The 21,113-nt window shown below is 35.6% G+C and overlaps 3 protein-coding genes across 3 annotated transcripts; 2 read left to right on the top strand and 1 right to left on the bottom strand.

Annotated features, from left to right (window-relative positions):
- The first annotated feature begins 482 nt into the window (after nucleotides 1-482).
- On the top strand, nucleotides 483-16,886 carry LOC132903349 (uncharacterized). The gene is made up of 3 exons (XM_060951406.1): nucleotides 483-1,584; nucleotides 9,828-10,368; nucleotides 16,873-16,886. The coding sequence occupies exons 1-3, from the start codon at nucleotides 688-690 to the stop codon at nucleotides 16,884-16,886; spliced, it is 1,452 nt and encodes a 483-aa protein (XP_060807389.1). The 5' UTR covers nucleotides 483-687.
- Nucleotides 1,610-2,765, top strand: LOC132903324 (uncharacterized). Its single transcript, XM_060951359.1, has one exon. The coding sequence runs from the start codon at nucleotides 1,687-1,689 to the stop codon at nucleotides 2,593-2,595; it is 909 nt and encodes a 302-aa protein (XP_060807342.1). The 5' UTR covers nucleotides 1,610-1,686; the 3' UTR covers nucleotides 2,596-2,765.
- Nucleotides 16,887-16,892: 6 nt separating the features above from the next.
- Nucleotides 16,893-20,327, bottom strand: LOC106142669 (uncharacterized). The gene is made up of 2 exons (XM_060951139.1): nucleotides 19,548-20,327; nucleotides 16,893-19,438 (listed from the first exon to the last, which is right to left on the bottom strand). The coding sequence occupies exon 2, from the start codon at nucleotides 19,021-19,023 to the stop codon at nucleotides 16,960-16,962; it is 2,064 nt and encodes a 687-aa protein (XP_060807122.1). The 5' UTR covers nucleotides 19,024-19,438; nucleotides 19,548-20,327; the 3' UTR covers nucleotides 16,893-16,959.
- Between the last annotated feature and the right edge of the window lie 786 nt (nucleotides 20,328-21,113).

Raw genomic sequence — 21,113 nt, forward strand, 5'->3', positions numbered from 1 at the left:
CAAAATTAAATAATCGTGAACTCGAAACTTTCGACGAGATGTACAATGCGTGTCAGTTAATCGTAAATAAATACAAGACAGATAAATCTCCAGTAGATTATTCAGTAAAAAAGGATTTAGTGGTCCCAGCATTACCTAAAATACAATTATTTCAATTTGACGGTCAAATTGAAAATTGGACAACCTTTTATGACACGTTTGTATCATTAGTTCATAACCGAAACTTTACTGATATCGATAAATTTCATTATTTACTGTCATGCGTTAAAGGTTCAGCTTTAAATATAGTTAAACAACTACCTATTACATCTGCTAATTACGCGGTAGTTTGGCAAAGTTTAATCGAAAAATATCACGATAACAGAACTCTGGCGTGTAGGTACTTTGATAAAATGCTTAACTTTACGCCGCTCACTAAAGACACGACGGCTAATCTCACATTATTTATTGAAACTTTTGACCATTCATTAAAGGCTATTCAAGCGTTAAATATAAAAAACTTGTGATTTTTTAATTTGTCATTTAGCATTACAAAGACTAGACCCTCATACAAGAAAATTATTTGAGGAAAGTAGGGATCAACATTCTTTACCTACATTCTCCGAACTTATTGATTTCGTAAACAAACAAGTAAAAGTTCTAGAACATACACTTTCTAGCACCTCTGTAATATCTAAACCTACCAATATGCATAAAAGTAGTCATTATGTAAATAAGACATCGTCTTCAAGGTCAGTACTTACGACTTCACGAGTTCAAAATCGTAACAATCGTAATAATAATAACTCTAATATAAACATGACTTGTCCACATTGTAATCAAAGTCATATGATATATCGATGTGACCAATTTCGTAAATTGTCCGTCGATGATCGCAAGGACCGTGTCCGTTCATTGAAGCTCTGCACTAATTGTCTCAAACCCGATCATGAGTCTAATTTGTGCAAAAGTACAATCACTTGCGGAGTGTGTGCTTTGTCGCATCATTATTTATTGCATCAAGATACAGGTAAAGCGGAACGTACAATCGCAGCGGCCGTGCCGCCAAGTACTTCGTCCGCGCAACCGTCTCCGTCACACACACAGCAAGCGCTAGTTTCTTCTCACTCCGTGAGTGACCGAACGATTCATCACGCACTACATTGTGTAGATGAAAATAAATACGGGGTAGTCTTAGGAACTACACTTACGCACATCACTGATATTGATGGGCAATATCAAAACTGCCGTGCAGTCTTAGATTCCGGAGCTCAAAGTTCATTCATCACTACAGAGTGCGCTCAGAGGTTAGGTTTGCCGCGTAAAAAATGCCCATTTACTATTAATGGTTTAGGCGGGAACATAGTGAAAAATCAAGGGATGATTTCATGCACAATAAAACCAAAACATTCAGACGGTCCTACATTTAACGTCAACTTAATCGTAGTATCCAAGGTCTCATCTGATATGCCTAATGTCAATTTTCCTAAACATGTAATTAATGAATATAATTCTTTTCAACTAGCAGACACATTTTTCTACAAAAAATCGCGAATTGATATTTTATTGGGTAATGACATTGTGCCAGATCTTATCACGGGTAAGGTACTACAGATGCCTCACGAGTCGCCGTGAGGCATCTGTAGTAAGCGCACGCGCTTGTCTGTTAGAATTATAATTCCCAGTGCTTCCCAAACCTCGGTTACGATGTTCACCTGTATCAGTTGCAATAAGGAGCACTCAGATGGGCCGGTGTGCTGTGTTTGTAAGAACCAGTTCGACTTCGCATGTGCCGGCGTCACAGAAACCGGGTTTAGAAGACTGGGTGAAAGAAGAAATAACTGGCGGTGCCCTGGGTGTAAGTCCGGATCTTCACTTTCGCCTGCCGCAACATCCCCAATGCCTTCCCAGTTGGACAGTATACAGGAGCAGTTGAGTCGGATCACTTTCCAGCTGGAGCCGTTGAAGTCTCTCACGGCAGATGTTGCCGTTATCAAGGCCGAAATGTCAGATTTAAAAGCCTCTGTTGAAATGGCTCACTCGGCTTTTGCGTCTTTGGATGCTCGCGTCAAAAGTGTTGAAAAGGCTTTGACAGAGATCCCTGATTTGCAGGAGGAAGTATGCAGACTGCGGCAAGAGCTTGAGGATAGGGATCAGTGGGCTCGAGCGAACAATGTCGAGATCCGTGGGGTACCCTTAAGGAAGGGAGAAAATCTATATGAGATTGCGGAAAGGATAGGGGAGTTGAGTAATTTCCCTATAAGAAGGGAATCTATAAGCTACATTGCGAGGATACCTACTCGAGTGCCTGATGCTGAGAAACCTATAATAATATCGTTTAATAATAGATATATTAAAGAAGATTTGGTGGCGTCCGCGCGTAAAAGCAAGCAGCTTACGCTCGCAGGTTTGGGTTTCTCTGCTACTGGTCCGTTCTACGTAAACGACCATCTGACCCAGAAGAATAAGACCTTGTTAAGTAAGGCGAGATCACTGGCTCGAGAGACGGATTTCAGATATGTTTGGGTGAAGCATGCAAAAATTATGGCCAGAAAATCCGACACGTCACCTGTTTTTATTATAAGAAACGAAAAAGACCTTTTAAAAATAGTTTAACTTTGTTTCTTGAATGCGTTAGACTCCCGAAGTTGCAGTCTTTTAGATTTTGTTATAAACTTGTAAGCAGATTGAGAACCATGCGTGCATTCCTTCCTTTGTGTTTTTATGTGAGTCGGCTCGGTGGAGCGGGCTACCTGTTTCCGCAGGTAAGTGCTCGTAGGCAACGGCAGTGCGCGCCCAGTGTTGCCACCTTGGTGGTTTTTCCACCAGAACTGGAGCCTTTTTAAAGCCTTTAGAGGATTTTTTTAGTAACATAGCGGTTTTATTCTTTTTAGTGGTTTTTAGCGGTTTTTCAGTATGGAATCGGCAACACGTTTTGTCAACAGAGTGTCTGTGTCACTGTCATATTGACAGTGATACTGACACTCTGTACAACACACCTGATTTACGCTTATGTACTTTACCGGGGCGGGGAATCCCTTAGCACAATGAGAATTTCATATTGTTTTATGCTTACTCTATAGCCGGGGAATCCCGTAGCGCAATCGTTGTTAGTGTTTTCTTTTAACTTTGACATTCTATGTATCGAATTTGGTGAGTGCTGTTGAAATCTTAAAAAGTTTGATAAAGTCGTTTGTTAATTGGTTACAGTGTGTGAAGTCGTTATCCTTAATACTATCCAACAATGGAAATTCCTTTAAAGAAAAAAAACTATGCACAAAAGTATAGAAAAGAGTGGGAATCACATGCCGAATTCATATCCTGGCTTAAACCTTTGGTTGGTGATGATACGAAAGCTTTTTGCACATATTGTAAAGTAGAATTACTAGCAAAATTAGTAGACTTGAGAAGACATGCTGAAACAAAGAAGCACAAACAAAAAATGCAAATTATATCCGGCAACCAGATTATACAATTCAAGCCTGATGGTGAGAAGATTTCCAACCCAAAATCGCGCAAAGCTGAAGGAATGCTCGCTCTTTACATTACAGAACATAGCTCAGTTTCCTGTATTGATCATCTGACAGACTTAGTGAAATTAGCTTTCCCTGACTCCAAAGCAACGGATGATTTAAAAATGCATCGTACTAAGTGTACTGAAGTTATTAAAAATATCTTGGCACCACATTTTACTGAAGAACTAATAAAGGATATAGGGGAACAAAAATATAGTCTCATCATTGATGAGTCAACTGACATCAGTACGTGCAAGCAACTTGGTATTGTAATCAGGTATTTTAGTAGAAAACTAAAAAAAATTGTGTCTTCGTTTCTGGCCCTTGAACAACTTGAAACCAGTGATGCAATTGGCATTGTTAAAGCCCTTCTTTCTTGTTTACAAAAATATGGACTAAACAAAAATAAACTGGTTGGATTGGGAACAGACAATGCGTCAGTCATGACTGGCATCAATAATGGAGTGTATAAAATCCTAAAAAATGATATACCTAATTTAATTCTTATCAGATGCACTTGCCACTCTTTACAACTTGCAGTATCGCACGCTTCAGAACATACGCTACCAAGAAATATTGAATTCTTAATTAGAGAAACGTACAATTGGTTTGCCCACTCTACAAAACGTAAAAATGAATATCAAGAAATTTACGAAACTATTAACTGTGGTGAAGCGCCATTAAAAATTCTGCAGGTATGTGACACACGCTGGTTATCCATTGAACCAGCAGTGCGAAGAATTCTGGCACAATGGAAAGAACTGACTTTACATTTTGGGCTTGTAAGTAATCGATGTTACACTGCAGATTTATTATACTCCATGTACAAGGATGAAACTAATTATTTATATTTGCTATTTTTGCAAAGTGTACTTAACGATGTGCAGATTGCATTGAAAAGCTTTGAAAGCGAAAGTGCAAATCCTCTCAAATTATTAAATGTACTGATTACACTTTTACGTTCAGTTTGCAACAGAATACTGTTACCGAACGCAGCAGTTACAGACAAGGATTTTTTAAATATTGATGTTGACCGAAACCTTAACTCGGTCCCATACATGGGGTACCTCTTTGAATCGGAAAGTAAAAAAACATCCTTAACAATTGATACTATATCAGCCATAAAACGTCGCTGTATTGAGTTTAATGTGAAGCTAGCCAAGGAAATTCAACAAAGACTGCCACCCAATTATAATGTGCTGGAATTGATATCAAAATTAGACCCAGAGACAATACTCCGCCAAGGTAAGGACAATTCCATTTCAGAACTAGCTGAAGAACTTGGCTATACTGCTCAATACATTGACAAGATATTGAATCAGTGGCACAATATCTGTTTTAACCAGTGGGAAAATACAAAAGATGTTATAAAATTTTGGGTTGAGGTAGATAATTACCGAAACGCAGCAGGTATAAATGACTTTGAAGAACTAGTTGATCTAGCCATATCTGCGTTATCATTACCCCAATCTAATGCGGGTATCGAGAGAATTTTCAGTGTGATGAACACCGTAAAAAGCAAACTACGAAACAAGATGGCTGATCCTCTACTAAATGCGATAATTTTTATCAGAAATAGATTAAAAGTTATTGATGCAAAATGTTACAATTATGAATTACCAAGCGATGTTATTGCAGCTATTGGAAAAAACACAAAGTACTCTTTTAAAAATCAACCACATGCGACAACATCTGCATCGACGTCGGCGTCGACGTCATCGACAGTAGTTTCGGCGTCAGTGAATTATGAAGATGTTATGGACGATATAACTTTTGATAATCTTGAATTTTAATTTCAATGTAAATTGCAGACCTCTTTGACAGGTCTGATATATTTCTGGTCGAACTATACAACTGGTTTCTCTTGATTACTGTACTGATTATTTTCAAATTAATAACTAATGAACATAGTTATGTTGTTTTATTTAATTTCCTATACTATAGATAGGGTATACTACCCGTCGGAAATATCTGCGGAGTGCGGACCTCGCTGCAATGCTCTACCCCTCGAGGTTTTTTAGAAATGTATTGTTTTTATTTGAAACTTATTCTAAGGCGTTGTATAAAAGTATAAAAATATATAGGCACATAAAAAATAGATTCCTTTTTTTTACTATCTCTCCAGATTGCATGAAGTCATCAAGCCAGGTCCGCAGGTATTTCCGACGGGTTATACTAATTATGTTGAAAATTGTAATCTTAAATGTGATATTTCAATAATAATTTGGAGATATTTGGTGGATTTTTTGCGGTCCAAATTTGTGAAATCTGGCGACATTTTACTTTTGACCTAGCGCTTTATAAAAATCGAAGGTGGCAACACTGTGCGCGCCGCAGCTTCGACTGTGCGCACGCGTTGCAAGAAACACATTTGTATGTTGGAGATTTGACTGCGCACTTCGCAGTTTGTTTACATCGCATGTCATTATTTACGCTGAGCTTACGGTATTTCTTATAACTCTCCATTCACTCGCCTGCGTTCTATGCAATTTATTCTTCGGCTTAAATTCCTTATTTGCATTTAGTTTTACCTGGATGCTAGGACACTTTTTTCGGCTAAATAGTTATATTTATTTTGCATATTTCTCTCAGACTATTTTAAATCCTCATTTATCGCCAAACGTTAGTTTAATTTATCTTTGTTATAATTTGCTTAGTGCCAGTGCAGTATCTGTCAGTAATATTTTTATTTGTAGGTTTTTGATGTCATTGTTTATTTTAAGTATTGAACTGATAACGTACATAAATTATTTGCTATTTGCAGTACCTTGTGTCGGAACTGATAATATTATTATATATAGTTCGCATAAGTTACTTATGTTATATATAAATATTATAGCTATAGTTAATTATTTTTATTTTATCGTTAACGCATTCGGTACTATTTTTATTTTATGTAAGATTGTGACGTTAAGTAAAAGTAGATTGTCGTTTTTCGTTTATTTACATTATTTCCTTATATATTTTGCAATTGTTCACTGTAATATTATTATCAATTTCTTGATAATATCGATATTGAATAGAAGACTTGTATTGAATACATGTTATTTATACAGATTTCTGTATAAATCGATTAGTTACAATGCTGACATTAATATTATTTTTATCTGGTATCTAGTACTGAGGTTCATTATATTATCTACTATAGTCTTTACTAAGTTTCTACTTAGACTTATGTTGATTATTATTAATTGTGGATTCTAATATTAAAGTTTTTTACCAAAATACTCGAGGGCTTCGTACAAAGACACAAGTATTTAAACGTAATCTTTTATTAACATCTTTTGACATTGTTTCGCTGACAGAGACGTGGTTGCTTGAGGGTTTGGGAGACAGTGAGTTGTTTGATGATAGGTACGTAGTATTTAGACGGGATAGAAATTACGAAATGACTGGCGAAAAATATGGCGGCGGAACATTACTCGCCGTTCATAGGGACTTCGCAGCCATTGAACGACCTGAGTGGCGGTCATCTGCAGAGGATATTTGGGTGACAATTACGCTAAAAAATAACAATCTTAAAGAAAACATAAAACTACATGTTTGTACAATATACCTCTGCAATGAAGCGCTTGGTAACTCTTTTAACATGCAGTTGAGTAATTTTTCAGAAAAGCTTTCGTCTATATTTGATACTTGCCCGAATGACTCGTTTTTAATATTAGGGGACTTTAATTTAAAAAATGTAGAATGGTGTGATGAAGGAAACTATCTGCGTCCTAGTGGGGTATCTGGGGTTTCTCAATTGTTATTTTTTGATACTCTGTCAGAATGTAACCTTAACCAATTTAATTATATTAGAAATTCCTCCTGTAATCGTATCCTGGACTATGTACTATCCAATGGGCCCGTAGTTGTCTCACACTGTGAGGATCCTCTGGTTCCTGAGGACCCACATCACAAATCGCTTGAGATCAAATTATCCTTCTTAACAAATGTCGCACTTAAGAGCAATCCTAGAATTAAATTTGTGTACGAGAAAGCCGACTTTGAGGCAATAGTGAGTTCACTTAATGAAGTCGATTGGAAATTGTTGTTATATAATTGCTCCTTAGATGATGCTACGGATGCCTTCTATAATCACCTATATCGCTTGCGAGATTTATTTGTGCCTAGAAAAATAATTTCTTCAGGCAAATTTCCTGTCTGGTACACGTCCTCTTTAAAAAAATTACTTAAAGAAAAGCGTAAATACTTTATTAAGTTTAAAAAGTATAGAAATTTGAGTGACCGCGAAACTTTTAATCTTTTGAGAGAGAGGGCGAAAAGACTGGAAAAAGAATGCTATGATATGTATATTAAACGGTGCGAAGATACTATAATTGAGGAACCAAAATTATTCTGGTCTTTTATAAAATCTAATAGACATGGTTCGAACTCTTTGCCTTCAACCATGTATCTTGAAGATCAATCAGCTGATACTAGTGATGATATTTCCAATCTTTTTGCTACATATTTCCATTCTAATTTTCAAGACAATTCCACTGATTCTTCAAATTCTGTTCCTGCTGGTCATTTGCATGGATTTAATTCGATCTCGAATATTGAAATTGACACTGATTTTGTTCTCAAATCGTTAACAACTGTTGACATCTCTAAAGGTGCAGGGCCTGACCTGATTGATGCTAAATTTGTTGCTGGCTGTGCTGCTGGTTTATGTCATCCTTTATCGATTCTGTTTAGAAGGTCTATTGTTGAAGGGACTGTGCCTAAAATATGGAAGCAAGCATTTATTACTCCAGTACATAAAAATGGAAGCAAGAGTAATATTAAAAATTATAGACCAATTTCTAAATTATGCATTTTCGTAAAAATTTTTGAGAAAATTATACATGATCAAGTGAACAATGCTTTGGCTTCATCATTTATCGAAGAGCAGCATGGTTTTCTAAGAAAGAGGTCGACTAACTCCAATCTTATTAGTTTTATTGATTATGTTACAGTTAATATGGAATCAGGTGGACAAGTGGACTCTGTGTTCACGGATTTTAGCAAGGCATTCGATCGTATCGATCATGGAATCCTGCTAAAAAAACTTTACTTAGCCGGAATCCATGGAAACCTATTTAGGTGGTTCAGCTCTTATATTGAAAACCGATCCCAAGCCGTAGCTATTAATGGCTCCCTATCTATTTGGAATGTGGTGCCTTCTGGGGTACCTCAAGGCTCATTATTAGGACCCTTACTTTTTAATATTTTCATAAATGATGTGCGCTCCTGCTTCTCAAACTCTCAGGTTCTCCTTTACGCGGATGATATGAAAATTTTCAGTAACATTTCTAGTGTGTCGGATTGTTTACTTCTTCAAGAGGATTTAAATAAATTTGCTGAATATTGCTCTAGTAATAAATTGGACTTAAACATTAATAAATGCTACTATATTTCATTTACCAGAAAGACAAAACCGACGCAATACAATTATTGTTTATTAGGCAATGAACTAAAGAGAGTCGAAGAGATTCGGGACTTAGGTATCATACATGATTCAAAATTAACATACGAAATTCATATCGATCACATAGTTAAAAAGGCCTCTAGATCTTTAGGATTTCTTAAAAGGTCGTGCTCTCAGTTCACTAATGTTAAACTGATAAAAATACTATACTGTGCCCTGGTTCGTAGCTCCCTCGAGTATTGCTCCCAAGTCTGGAATCCTCAGTACAATATATATATTGATAGGCTTGAATCAATCCAAAGAAAATTTTTAAGGTACTTGCAATTTAAAACAAAGTGTTTTGATTCTTACTATAATTCTATGTGTTCAAGGTACCATTTTCTGCCATTATATATTCGCAGACAAATTGCCGATATTATGTTTTTAGTAAAAATTGCTCAAAGCCAGTTAGATACTCCATCTTTATTAAATAAAATTTATTTGAAAGTGCCTACTAGAACTGTTAGGTTGCCCACATTTCTTTATGTTCCATATAGTGCATGTAAATATAGACATAACTCTTTCTTTGTCAGATCTGCTATTGAGATAAATAAAATAGCTGCCCACCCAGATCTTGATTTATTCAATTCTAGTGTCAATAAATTTAAAAACACTTTATCTCAGGCATGGTTTAATGGTTCTCTCTCTGCAAGTTAGGTGTTCTCCTTGTGTGATATATCTCTTTTTTTTTTTTTTTTTTTTCTGATTTCTCTCTTTTTTATGTTAGTTTTTTCCCCCTAAATTTTTCTTTCCTTCTCTTTCAGACAAGCTGCTCAGTTACTCATATGCGAGAACATGTTAATGGTCATTTGTTGTTTATTTCTTTGTTTATCTAGTTATGTAAGACTGTTTGTTCTCCAAATAAAATAAAATAAAATAAAATAAAATAATAAAATAAGCCGATATTAATTAATTCAAACATTCCAAGCGTAATTGAGACTGTTTTTGGTTGTGTTGTAAGTGGTAAATTATTCCCACACAGAGAGAATAATTCCCAAAATTTTCATTTATCTGTCTCGCATAATGAGGAATGTTCATTAGATAAAATATTGCATAAGTTTTGGGAACTGGAGGAAGTGCCGTGCACACCTGTCGTTAGTTCTATGGACCAACTTGCTGAGAATATTTTTGTTAATAATCATTTTCGAGAATCGAAAGGGCAGTATGTCGTACCACTACCGTTCGTAACCGACCCCGCGCCACTGGGTGATTCCCGCGCCGCGGCCGAACGTAGGTTATTGTATACCGAGCGTAAACTTGCGCGTACTCCGGAGTTACATCAGAAATATAACGAATTTATGCGTGAATATGAAAAACTTGACCACATGGAACGTTATCAGGGCGATATTCCTAGCAAATATATTATTCCACATCATAGTATTTTACGTCCAAGTAGCGCGTCAACTCCATTACGTGTCGTGTTCGATGGATCGGCAAAAGGTAGCAACAACGTTTCGTTAAACGATAATTTATTGATTGGTCTGAAGTTGTATCCTGACATTACTGCTATCATATTAAAATTCCGTTTTTTTGAATATTGTTTAGTGAGTGATGTTTGCAAAATGTACCGAGCTATATTATTAAGAAAGGAAGATAGATGTTATCAACATATTTTGTACCGGTATTCGCCTAACGATCCCATAAACTTATATGAATTAAAAACGGTTACATACGGACTTAGCTGTTCACCCTTTTTGGCGATCCGCACACTGCACCAATTGGCTGAAGATGAAGGGAAACGTTTTCCACTCGCTGCTCAAGTTTTACGTGAATGTGTATACATGGATGACATTTTGTATTCTTGTGAGTCTTATGATAAAGCGTGTTTAGTTCAAGACCAACTAATAGGTATTTTTGAAAGCGCAAATTTTACTTTAAAAAAGTGGATGAGTAACTGTAAGGATTTACTGTTGAGAGTTCCTGAAGAGAATAGGGAAGGTTCTGTAACATTTATTAAAGATGATATCGATAGTAGTATCAAAGTATTGGGTCTAAAATGGATTCCCACTTTAGATTGTTTTATTTTTTCAGTTAATAAGACAGACAGCGTTTCTACTAAGCGATCCGTTCTGAAGTTATTAGCGTCTATATATGACCCCGTGGGTTTTATCTCGCCATGCACTTTCTTAGCTAAATTAATAATGCAGGATCTTTGGAAATTAGGTATTGGTTGGGATGAAAAGTTGCCAGATAATATTAGTACAACTTGGCAATGTTATATTTCAGAACTTCCGATATTGGCGGAATTACGCATTGAACGTCATATGTTATTACCGGGACAATCGGACTGTGACTTAGTTGGCTTTTGTGACGCGTCGTCTAGTGGCTACGCTGCCTGCGTTTACGTCATCAGTCGCGATTGTGACAATAATGTTAAAGTTCGCTTAGTTACCGCCAAATCTAAAGTCGCTCCCATAAAACCCATAACAATTCCGCGATTAGAATTAATGGGCGCTGTTTTGTTGAGTAAATTAATAAAATCTGTCTGTGATATTTTTACAAGAGTTAAAATAAACAAAATTACTGCTTTATCAGATTCAACAATCGTGTTGTCGTGGTTACAAACGGAACCATATAAATTGAAAACTTTTGTTTGTCACCGTGTGACACAGATAATAGAAGTTTTACCTCCTCATTATTGGCGTCATGTCTGCAGTGAAGATAATCTAGCAGATCTTTGTTCCCGCGGAGCATCTCCGTCGCAACTTATCAGTTGCACTCAGAAATGGTTATACGGGTCAGATTGGATGAAAAAGGATTATAAGGATTGGCCTATTTGTACCTTCGTTATCGAAAATAATAGCAAACTACCAGAAGTGAAATTAGTAAATTTATTTTCAAATAATAGCTTGTGTCAAGAAACTAAACAAGATTTTTGTATACGAATGTTTAGTCTGTTTTCATCTTTCACTAAATTACAAAGATCGTGTGCTTGGATTTTAAGATTAAAAAATAAGGATAAAATATCCACAACTTTATCGACCCTTGAATTAAATGAAGCACTGGACAGGTTAATTCGTTTAGTTCAGAGTGCATATTATGAATCTGAATTACAGTTATTAAAGAATAATAAACATGTAGCTTCGCTTCGAAAATTATCGCCATTTATTGATACCTCCGGCTTTCTCAGGGTAGGGGGTCGTATAGGTTATTCTGAACTTCCATATAATGCTAAACATCCACGTCTGTTACCGAAGGATAGTCAATTTACTAGATTATTAATAGAATATTTACATAAAAAATATTTACATGTAGGTCCACGTACCTTACAAAACATTATTAATGAAAATTACTGGATTCCATCCGCTCGTAGCGTAATAAGATCCGTTTTATCCAAATGTAAAATTTGCTTTAAATGCAAACCGTCTTTGTTACAACCTGAGATGGCACCGCTACCACCTACCAGGTTGTTACCCCACAAAGTATTTGCTCACGTTGGAGTAGATCTCGGTGGTCCATTCTTAATCAAAACTAGTTTATATCGTCATGCTAAAGTTTCTAAAGCTTATTTAGCATTATTCATCTGTTTTTCCACAAAAGCAGTACATCTAGAGGTGTTATCTTCTTTGTCCGCCGAATGTTTTCTCGCTTGTTTAGATCGCTTTGTTGCTCGTCGGGGTCTTTGCTCGGCACTTTATTCAGACTGTGGTACCAATTTTATAGCATCGAGTAAGCATTTGAACGAAATTCAAAAGTTTTTGCGTGATAACGAGAATGACATCACTGATGGCTGCGCCAAAAGACAATTAGTGTGGAGGTTTAATGTTCCAAGTGCTCCTAACATGGGTGGACTCTGGGAAGCTGGCATAAAGTCAGCTAAATATCATTTATTACGTAGCGTAGGTGAAAAGTCCTTAACGTTTGAGGAACTTACTACTGTATTTTGTAAAGTTGAAGCAGTTTTAAATTCGCGCCCGTTGTGTCCACTGCCAGCTAGTGACAACCCTAATGAATTTAACGTCTTGACTGCCGGACACTTCCTAATCGGCAGAAGTTTAACCTCCTTACCAGAGTATAATTTCCAAGAAGTGCCCGAAAATAGACTGTCACGATGGCAGTATGTACAAAAGTGCTCTCAAATTTTCTGGAAACGCTGGAGTCACGAATATTTAAATACACTTCAACAAAGAGCAAAATGGTTTAATTCATCCACCAACCTTAATGTTGGAGATTTAGTTCTGGTTAAAACCGATAATGCCCCTTCATGTAAATGGCCATTAGGGAAAATAGAAAAATTACATCCCGGTCCTGACGGTGTTGTCCGTTGTGTTACCTTGCGCACTGAAAAGAGTGTTCTGCAAAGACCAGTCAATAAACTTAGTCCATTACCCTATACCAATTAGTTTCTTAAACTTTAAATACCTAAGTAACTCTTAGTTTTTTAATTATTATTATTATTTTTTTTTTTAAATATATTGTTATATATACCTTTGTCAATTTTCATGACTTATTATCTCTTTAAAGTATACTTTCTTAATTATTAGAAACCATAACTATGGTTTCGGTAGGGGGTATGTTTCGTATTTAATCTGTGGTTGGATACTTCCTTTTTGAATGTTGAGGGCGCCACCGGACTAATGTGTGGTAGAAAGTACCAGTTTTAGCCACCGAGAGAAAAAGTGGCGCTAGAGTAGTCTGCTTCAAGCGCGCTCGCAATCACCATCGAAACTTTTAATAAATTTTGTTTTAAGTGATTTTGGACAGAGTTGTGTGTGTGGTATATCTTCAATTACCCGGAGGCCTCCGTGAGGAACTGGGAAATCTGCCGTGCAGAGGAAAGGTGAGTCGTACTCAAATTTCATTGGGGATTTGTCCAACCCGGGCAACCACGTTACATACCTACCTACTCTAATTTATCTCCTTTATTAAATACAGTCCATTGTTATCCCACAGTAGGTAAGTAATATTTTTCTTACTGTTTCTATAAGACGAGGTTGCAATTTTGATCGCAACTGCGATCCCATTTCGAAAAATGTTAAGGTTATGGCGATAGAAAAATAAGTTTTCTACATTGTCTCGGGTTAGGGTATTGTGGTATCTTCGTTGTTTCTGATTTCCATAACACTACCTACTTACTAAGGGATCGGAGCAATGTATCTGATGTTGTCCACTATTTATTTATTTACTTATTTAATATTGTGTGCGATATGGATCGACCTATTAAACTTCTATTGCTTTTTTTTAGGATGAGAAATTATAAAAGGAAAACCACGCGTGGAAGTATTATCCTCGCAAATTGGTAATGCGCCCGGCCGCCATGTTGATGACGTAATCGAATCGATCACTCAGTACCGTTAGCAACACTGGCCGGCGTGTACGCGTACCGAGTTGTGATTCTGACAACGCACTATTTTATTATTTTGTTTCTTGTTATTTCGTTTTGTTTGTTGCTTTTGTTGTTAAGTTTTATTGTTATTTTTTATTGTTGTGTTAAAATGAGTAGAAAAGTACTGCATAGTCGTGCTCGAGAAATCATTAATAAAGTGGACGATTACTTTGAAAAAGAAAAGGATGACACTAAAATACTACTTTAAACTGTAACCCGAGCCCTCAAAAACGCACCGGACACTAGTGAAAATATTGATATTCCGAAACAAACTGTATTAGATATATTAAAACACTTACAAAATACCACCAAGGTCACGCAGCGTGTATTAAGCGCTACAGGGATAGCAAAAAACACAATGGCCAAATTAACCCTTCTTTGCATGATGATGGAAATTTCAATCATAACATTTAGTGAAGAAAAAAAGGTACTCAAAAACTGTAAACTTTAAATTTGTTGTTCCTGGCAACTTTATAAATGACTATTGCGTACAACAAAACCCTAGTACCAGTCTACTGGAAGAAGAATTACAATAAAAAAAAAGAAAGGTCACTTCGGTGTAAATTTCCCAAATGTAAAGGCTATTCCACAATTTCGTGTAATCAATGTGGAGTTAATTTGTGCTTGAATAAAATAATAATTGTTTTTTAAATTATCATTTAGAATATAGGAGAACAAGTAAACAATATCTTTTGACTTATTTAGTACTGAGCTATATATGTAACAATGCATAATGATGTAAATTATCATCACTGTTTTTTAAATAATTCAAATTCTTATTTATACTAGGATTTTTTTAAATATTTTTTCTTTAATCTAGAGCATTAATTACATCAACCTGATTTATTTAAAAAAAATAGGAAAAATCATGCAATTAAGGGTTAAGGCGCGAAAAAGAAACGGCTGTGGCTAGTGGCAGTAAAATTAAAACACCAATTAAAAAAAAGAGAGGCAATAAGGAGTTTTTAGATTCATTTGCATTATCTGCATTGAGAAATATCATTAATTCAATGTACACAGTCCGCAAAGAAATACCTACTATGCGCAAAATTATGGCTGCTGCCAGACAAGATTTGTGGTCGTCCAAATCAAAAGGGACCTTATAGCGGAAATGAGTTATGTACAGAACTGAAAACTACATAAACGTACCGAGCTATAGACCCAAGAACCAACCTTCTAACCACTACCGTTATTTTTTTACGAATTTTTGAAGTTCACTGATCGAAATTATAAGTTTTGAGAAAATCGCAATTTAAGTATGCCGTACAAAAAAGTTATGTTTTAGTGTGAAGTTATGTAACTGATGGTGGTATACTTTGATTGACTATGATTATAACTAATGGATTTTTTTACAATCCTTGCATAAACTTGTCTGTTGTGGGAACTAGACCTGCCAACATAATGCATTATCAATGAGATGCAAAGTATCAATAATAGTATTAAAAATAAGTAAACCGCCTGTTTGTCACTAAACTTTTATCGTTTTTATAATGCTACTAATTACATAGATTTGCGAAAGGCCTTAGATGTAAATAAAAACAACACATAATTTAAAAAAAAGTAGTTTTTATTTACTAGCAAAAATTCTTATTCTTTATAAACTTTGAAATCTGACAGTAACAAAATCAACGCTTAATTACTAAATAGGTTATACATAATTGGTTAAGATGCTAATAAAGCTAAGAGATCAATGATAACTGTTAGTTATGATCTTTTAAAGTTACGTAGAGAACTGAACAATTTCTTCAAACAAATTTAAAAAGGGCCCTTATGGTAGGCACTAAACATTTTTTTTAATTTTTAGCATGCAAAATCAACATTTTAGTGCAACATTCAAGATAACTTAAATTTTCTTTTTTTATTATCACAACAAGGTATGAAAATGTTACTTAGTTAACAAATTTAGATATAAATTTTCGTAACAAGTATAATACGTAAAAAAGGACCCTTACGGCGGTCCGTTGCAGTCTGCTGACACTTATCTCTTAGTATAGTTAATTAGTTTAAGTATTTAAATAATGGTAAACAATCTTGATACGTTTTTGTCGAAAAATACATTTATAAAATAATTTATAGCCATTACAAGATGAAACAAAATGAAATAACAGATGTTCTAATGAATTACTTTTGCTATTAACCTTAGCCTATTTTAAAAATATTTTTTATGATAAAAAACATAACAAGATTGTTTACCTCTAAAGTACCAAAACAAAATATGGACTACAATAGTGGGACCTTAGACCTAAGACCTTAAGGCGGTAAATTACCGTACATCTTTTTTAAGTTTTTAAGGACTCTTTGCTTTAAATTCTTTTTATTTTGTGTTTCACTCAAATCACCATGCTTATTAACGTTATCACTAGTAATGGGATGCAAATCCTCAGCTGCCATTTCAGTTTTTAACGATTGAATTGTGTTAAATATTGTTGAATAAGCTATAGTTCGCATGTTTTCAGGCAAGCGTTCTAATTCAAACGCCACAATTCTTGCAAAATCTTCATTGCGAGGATCATTTATAGTTCGGTTATGGAAATTAATTTCTGGTAAATTTCGAGTAGTATAAAATATCTCTTGTGTACTATTACCTTCATCGTTCCTTAATGTAAATGTAATTCCAGCTTCAGGAGTTTGAGTTTCTTTGTGTTCTGTAAAAAGAAAGACCAGGTATTGTAATTAGGTACTACGTCATAGTAGGAAAATTTTCCCTAATCAGATTTTTGTTCATCCAGTTTCCTTTTCTTACAAAAGTAGATACCACTGCGTATCTGGTTTCTATGGCCAGACTCTCCACAATAACTGCAAGTGGGTGATTTGCGTTTGAGAGTTACAGAAAGTGTGTTGGTTTGTATTTTACTAACACCTGGTTCAACATGTTCTTGTGTGTATTGGGATTGTTCAGAATTAGTAAGTGCTAAGGGATCGCTTGCAATAGCTAATTTAGGTTGTGGGCAAAGTATATCTTGTGAATGTGCAAGTACGAAAGGTCTTATTTTTTCAAATAAATATTTCTGCCTCTCAGAAGAAAGGCCTTGAGGTTCGATTTCTGTAGGCATACTATCCCCAAATTTATTTTCTGTGAACACGACATGCGTACTGTGACCTTCCCCGGAGCAATTTTTTGTGCATTGCAATAGCCCTATCGATGTAGACTCAGTTTTGAAATGAGAAAAGGATTTTAATTTTTGCAACTTAACACCTTTTGCGTCCGTGAAGTATTTAACCCAGTCATATGTCTTTACATTAACAGCGTCACCCGATTCATTTCCTACCAAAACAGTCATTATAGAATTTGATCGCTTACATGCCGTAACCGCTATCTCGCAAACGTCTTTGACGGTATTTACAACAGATCTTCGAAATTTTTTTTTAAATAAGCCAAAATATTGGTCTGGCGCAAACTTTGTGTGGCCTACAGGCAAAAATGACAGCTGAAAGCTCTTGTGTCTAGCAGTCATGACACGCCAAACAGCGTATTGCAAAACATAGTTATTTTTGTTTTGACCACAGCAATTATCTGCGTGGCAGATTACGTTGGTTTCTCCTAAAGACAAAGTTTCAAAAAAATTGTGGATCAATGATATCACAACGTTAGCCCCCTTTCCAATAACGCAAGCTTCAGGAATTACATACAATATAAATTTGCCTAAAGGTTCTACAGCGATACCAAAAAGGGCTACTTTGTACCCTGTTAGAAAATATAATGGGCCAACCTGTTGCGAGTCATGAGGAAGATGAATTTGCTGCGCAAAATCGAAGGAAATATGAAGAACGCCTTCAAAAGAGCACGGAGGGTGCGGGCCGAGAACACAATTTGAAACTTGCGAAGCTGATTCTGCAATTACATCTTTATAATATTGTCTCTCTGTTTGAGCTTTTTGTAAATGTTCTACGGATTCCATATATAGTTTTGTTTTCACTTCTTCGTCCATATTTCTTGATTTGGAAATGCTCATTACATTTTGTTGGCAAACATGACAAAGATCTGTACGAGGCTTTTGAATCACAATATGAGGACAAAAATCATCCCATATTTTGTACCACGAAGAACGACCTACATACGTTTTTTCTGATTTTGTACATGCCTCAACGTACTTCTCGTATATATATTGTTTTGTCATGCTACTTGGCAAAATGTTAAGATCTGGGTTACTGTAATAAGGTAAACGCCCCGGGAGCACAAGAGAATTTTGTTCTGAAAATGATTTAATAAAAGTGACAGCTGTGACACGTTGTTCTAATGTAAACGAATGATGAATGTTTTTGCTCAATTTATGCTCTTTTAATTCTACTCCATGCTCATTAACATGTTTTACAATGTTTTTAAACTTTTTCGGACCTACTCCATGGACAAAAACAAAGAAGCTTTTGCAGACAATTTTGCCCCTAAACATATACTTAACCGCGGCACGCTCCCTGTTTTTTATTTTGTGCTTTGATTCTTTTGACGTGTCTGGATTATTATCAACCAAGCAGTTTAAAGCACCCGTTAACAAAATGTCTTGATGATTTGAGTGAAAATCACAGTTACTATTTAAACTTATACAATCAAATCGAGATTTTAAAATTTCCTCCTTTGCAAATAACTTGAAACACTGCTTTTGACAGCACCCGTTTTCAAAAAATATATTTTCTTCAATCGATACAAGGTCAGTAGTTTCGCCTTCTACGAAATCTACTGTCAATATATCTCGTGTTATTATACCCGTTTCAAAATCTTCATCTTCACCATCAGCTTGTTGATGTGGTAATTTAACATTACTGACATACATCGAATATTCATCTTGGAAGGTTCTTAATTCTGACTCCCAGGTTTTATGTGATTGAATTCCTACAACAATTTGAGCAAAGATTTTGTCAATACCTAAATGAAATTCAGTGTATATTTAACACAAAATTCACATCACAATTTTTCTTACAATTTATTATGATAATTAGAATAGGCTGGTACATACGATTTGAGCGCCATCTTGAGTCAAGTTATTCCGCGCGGACAGTAACAATAATCTACCTATACTACTACTAACAAACAAAAAACAAAACAAATAAATGAGATAGACATAACCTACGCAAGATTACTGTTAAAATCAATGTAAAAATATTGTTTACCTTTTATAGTTATTTGACAGTTGCACTGGGATGTACATGCGTGATCCGATGAGAAGTTCTCAAGTTCTTTATGGTCACCTAAAACAATAAGAACAAAATTAAAAACTTTGAAGTACCTAACTTGCGCAAAAATAATACATACCTACTTATCTATTTATTGATTTGAGACTATAGGTTTTGTACTTACGTGCCAGTTCTTGAGACTTTGAAATAATTGTTGGTTGGCTATCTGTAGTATCGATATAAGTATTCACTTCTGTTTCCTCTTCCATCGCGATGGTATAGGTGTTAGTTGATTTCAAATCTATAAAACAAAAAATTTAATAAATAACAGGAGTGAGTACGCAATAGAAATACTAATTCGATTATATCTTCATGATACAAACTTACCTCAAGCATGGACATAGCCTCAAGTGTAAACGATAAACGAATTTCCTTCCGGAGAGCACCACGCGCGAACGGTCGTTCAGTTGGATCACAAAATCTTGACTGACTGAAAGTGGGTGCGAGCGACGCGTGCGACCGGCAACCGCGACGCGACGACGACTGTGCGTGAGCGAGACATAACTATCTAGCCTTGCTTCTTGTCAAAGGATACCGCCGCATATACAAAGAATGCCGCATGCAGCGCGGCGTGCGACACTAAAATGGCGGGTATACGATGAATAGTTTAGTTTATACCTACTTTGCAATATTCAAATGTCGATAAATATGGTTTAAATTACAAGAAAAACTATTTGTTAGGTCTTGCCGCGATAAGGTTCCTTTTTTACTAAACTTTAGATGGATACAAAACTTTTTTAAATTGACGTTTCGAAAAGTTGAACACATCTACATGTAGTAAATACAATCATCTTTTTAAAAATACAATTAATAAAAAAACGATTTTTTTTGAGGTATTTTACAAATTTATTAATATCTCGGAAACTAGCTACCGCCATAAGGTCCCTTTTGATTTGGACGACCACATTTAGATTATAAAGCAAGTGAGACTACATTACGTAACCTAATGAAAAACTGTCTCGGCTATAAATTCAAGAAATGTTATCAAAAAAGATTACATTTGATTGAAAGACCGAATATTCAAGCATGGAGAGCTAAGTATTTGCGCCGGATGAAGCAAAACGACTCTCTTGGCTCTGACAAAAAACTAGTTTTTTATATAGATGAGACCTGGATCCACGCCCATTATACTGTGAAAAGCTGTTGGCAATCGGCTACGGATGTTGGAGTGAAAAAAAATGATAGTCCAGGTCGCCGGTGGATAATAGTTCACGCAGGAAGTGAATCTGGGTTTGTGGAAGGATCACTGTTGATGTTTAAAGCAAAGACAAAAACCGGTGATTATCACGATGAAATGAATGCTGAAAATTTTACCAAATGGATGCAGGAGAAACTTATACCGAATATACCCCCCAACAGCATTATTGTCATGGACAACGCCTCATACCACAGCAAAGAAGAAGACAGAACTCCCAATATGAGCGCAAAAAAACAGGTTATGGTCGAATGGCTCCAAGCCCACAATATTGAGTTTTCGGAACACTATACTAAACCAGAACTATATTTACTAATAAAAAAAAATAAACCTGAGAAAAAATATAAAATTGATAGATTATTAACTGACCATGGCCACGAAGTTGTGAGGCTGCCACCGTATAATTGCGACCTAAATCCGATTGAGTATATATGGCATCTGGTCAAACAAAGAGTTTCTGACAAGAATGTGGAACAGTTGGAGAGCAAAATTGAA

The sequence above is a fragment of the Amyelois transitella genome, chromosome 24 (assembly GCF_032362555.1).
Source record: "Amyelois transitella isolate CPQ chromosome 24, ilAmyTran1.1, whole genome shotgun sequence".
NCBI classification, from domain to species: domain Eukaryota; kingdom Metazoa; phylum Arthropoda; class Insecta; order Lepidoptera; family Pyralidae; genus Amyelois; species Amyelois transitella.

Coding starts and splice junctions, on each gene's coding strand:
- LOC106142669 (XM_060951139.1), bottom strand. CDS start 19,023: ATGTATGTCAGTAATGTTAAATTACCACATCAACAAGCTGATGGTGAA.
- LOC132903324 (XM_060951359.1), top strand. CDS start 1,687: ATGTTCACCTGTATCAGTTGCAATAAGGAGCACTCAGATGGGCCGGTG.
- LOC132903349 (XM_060951406.1), top strand. CDS start 688: ATGCATAAAAGTAGTCATTATGTAAATAAGACATCGTCTTCAAGGTCA. Junction 1,585..9,827: donor CAGATCTTATCACGGGTAAG/GTACTACAGATG, acceptor TAATAAAATAAG/CCGATATTAATTAATTCAAA.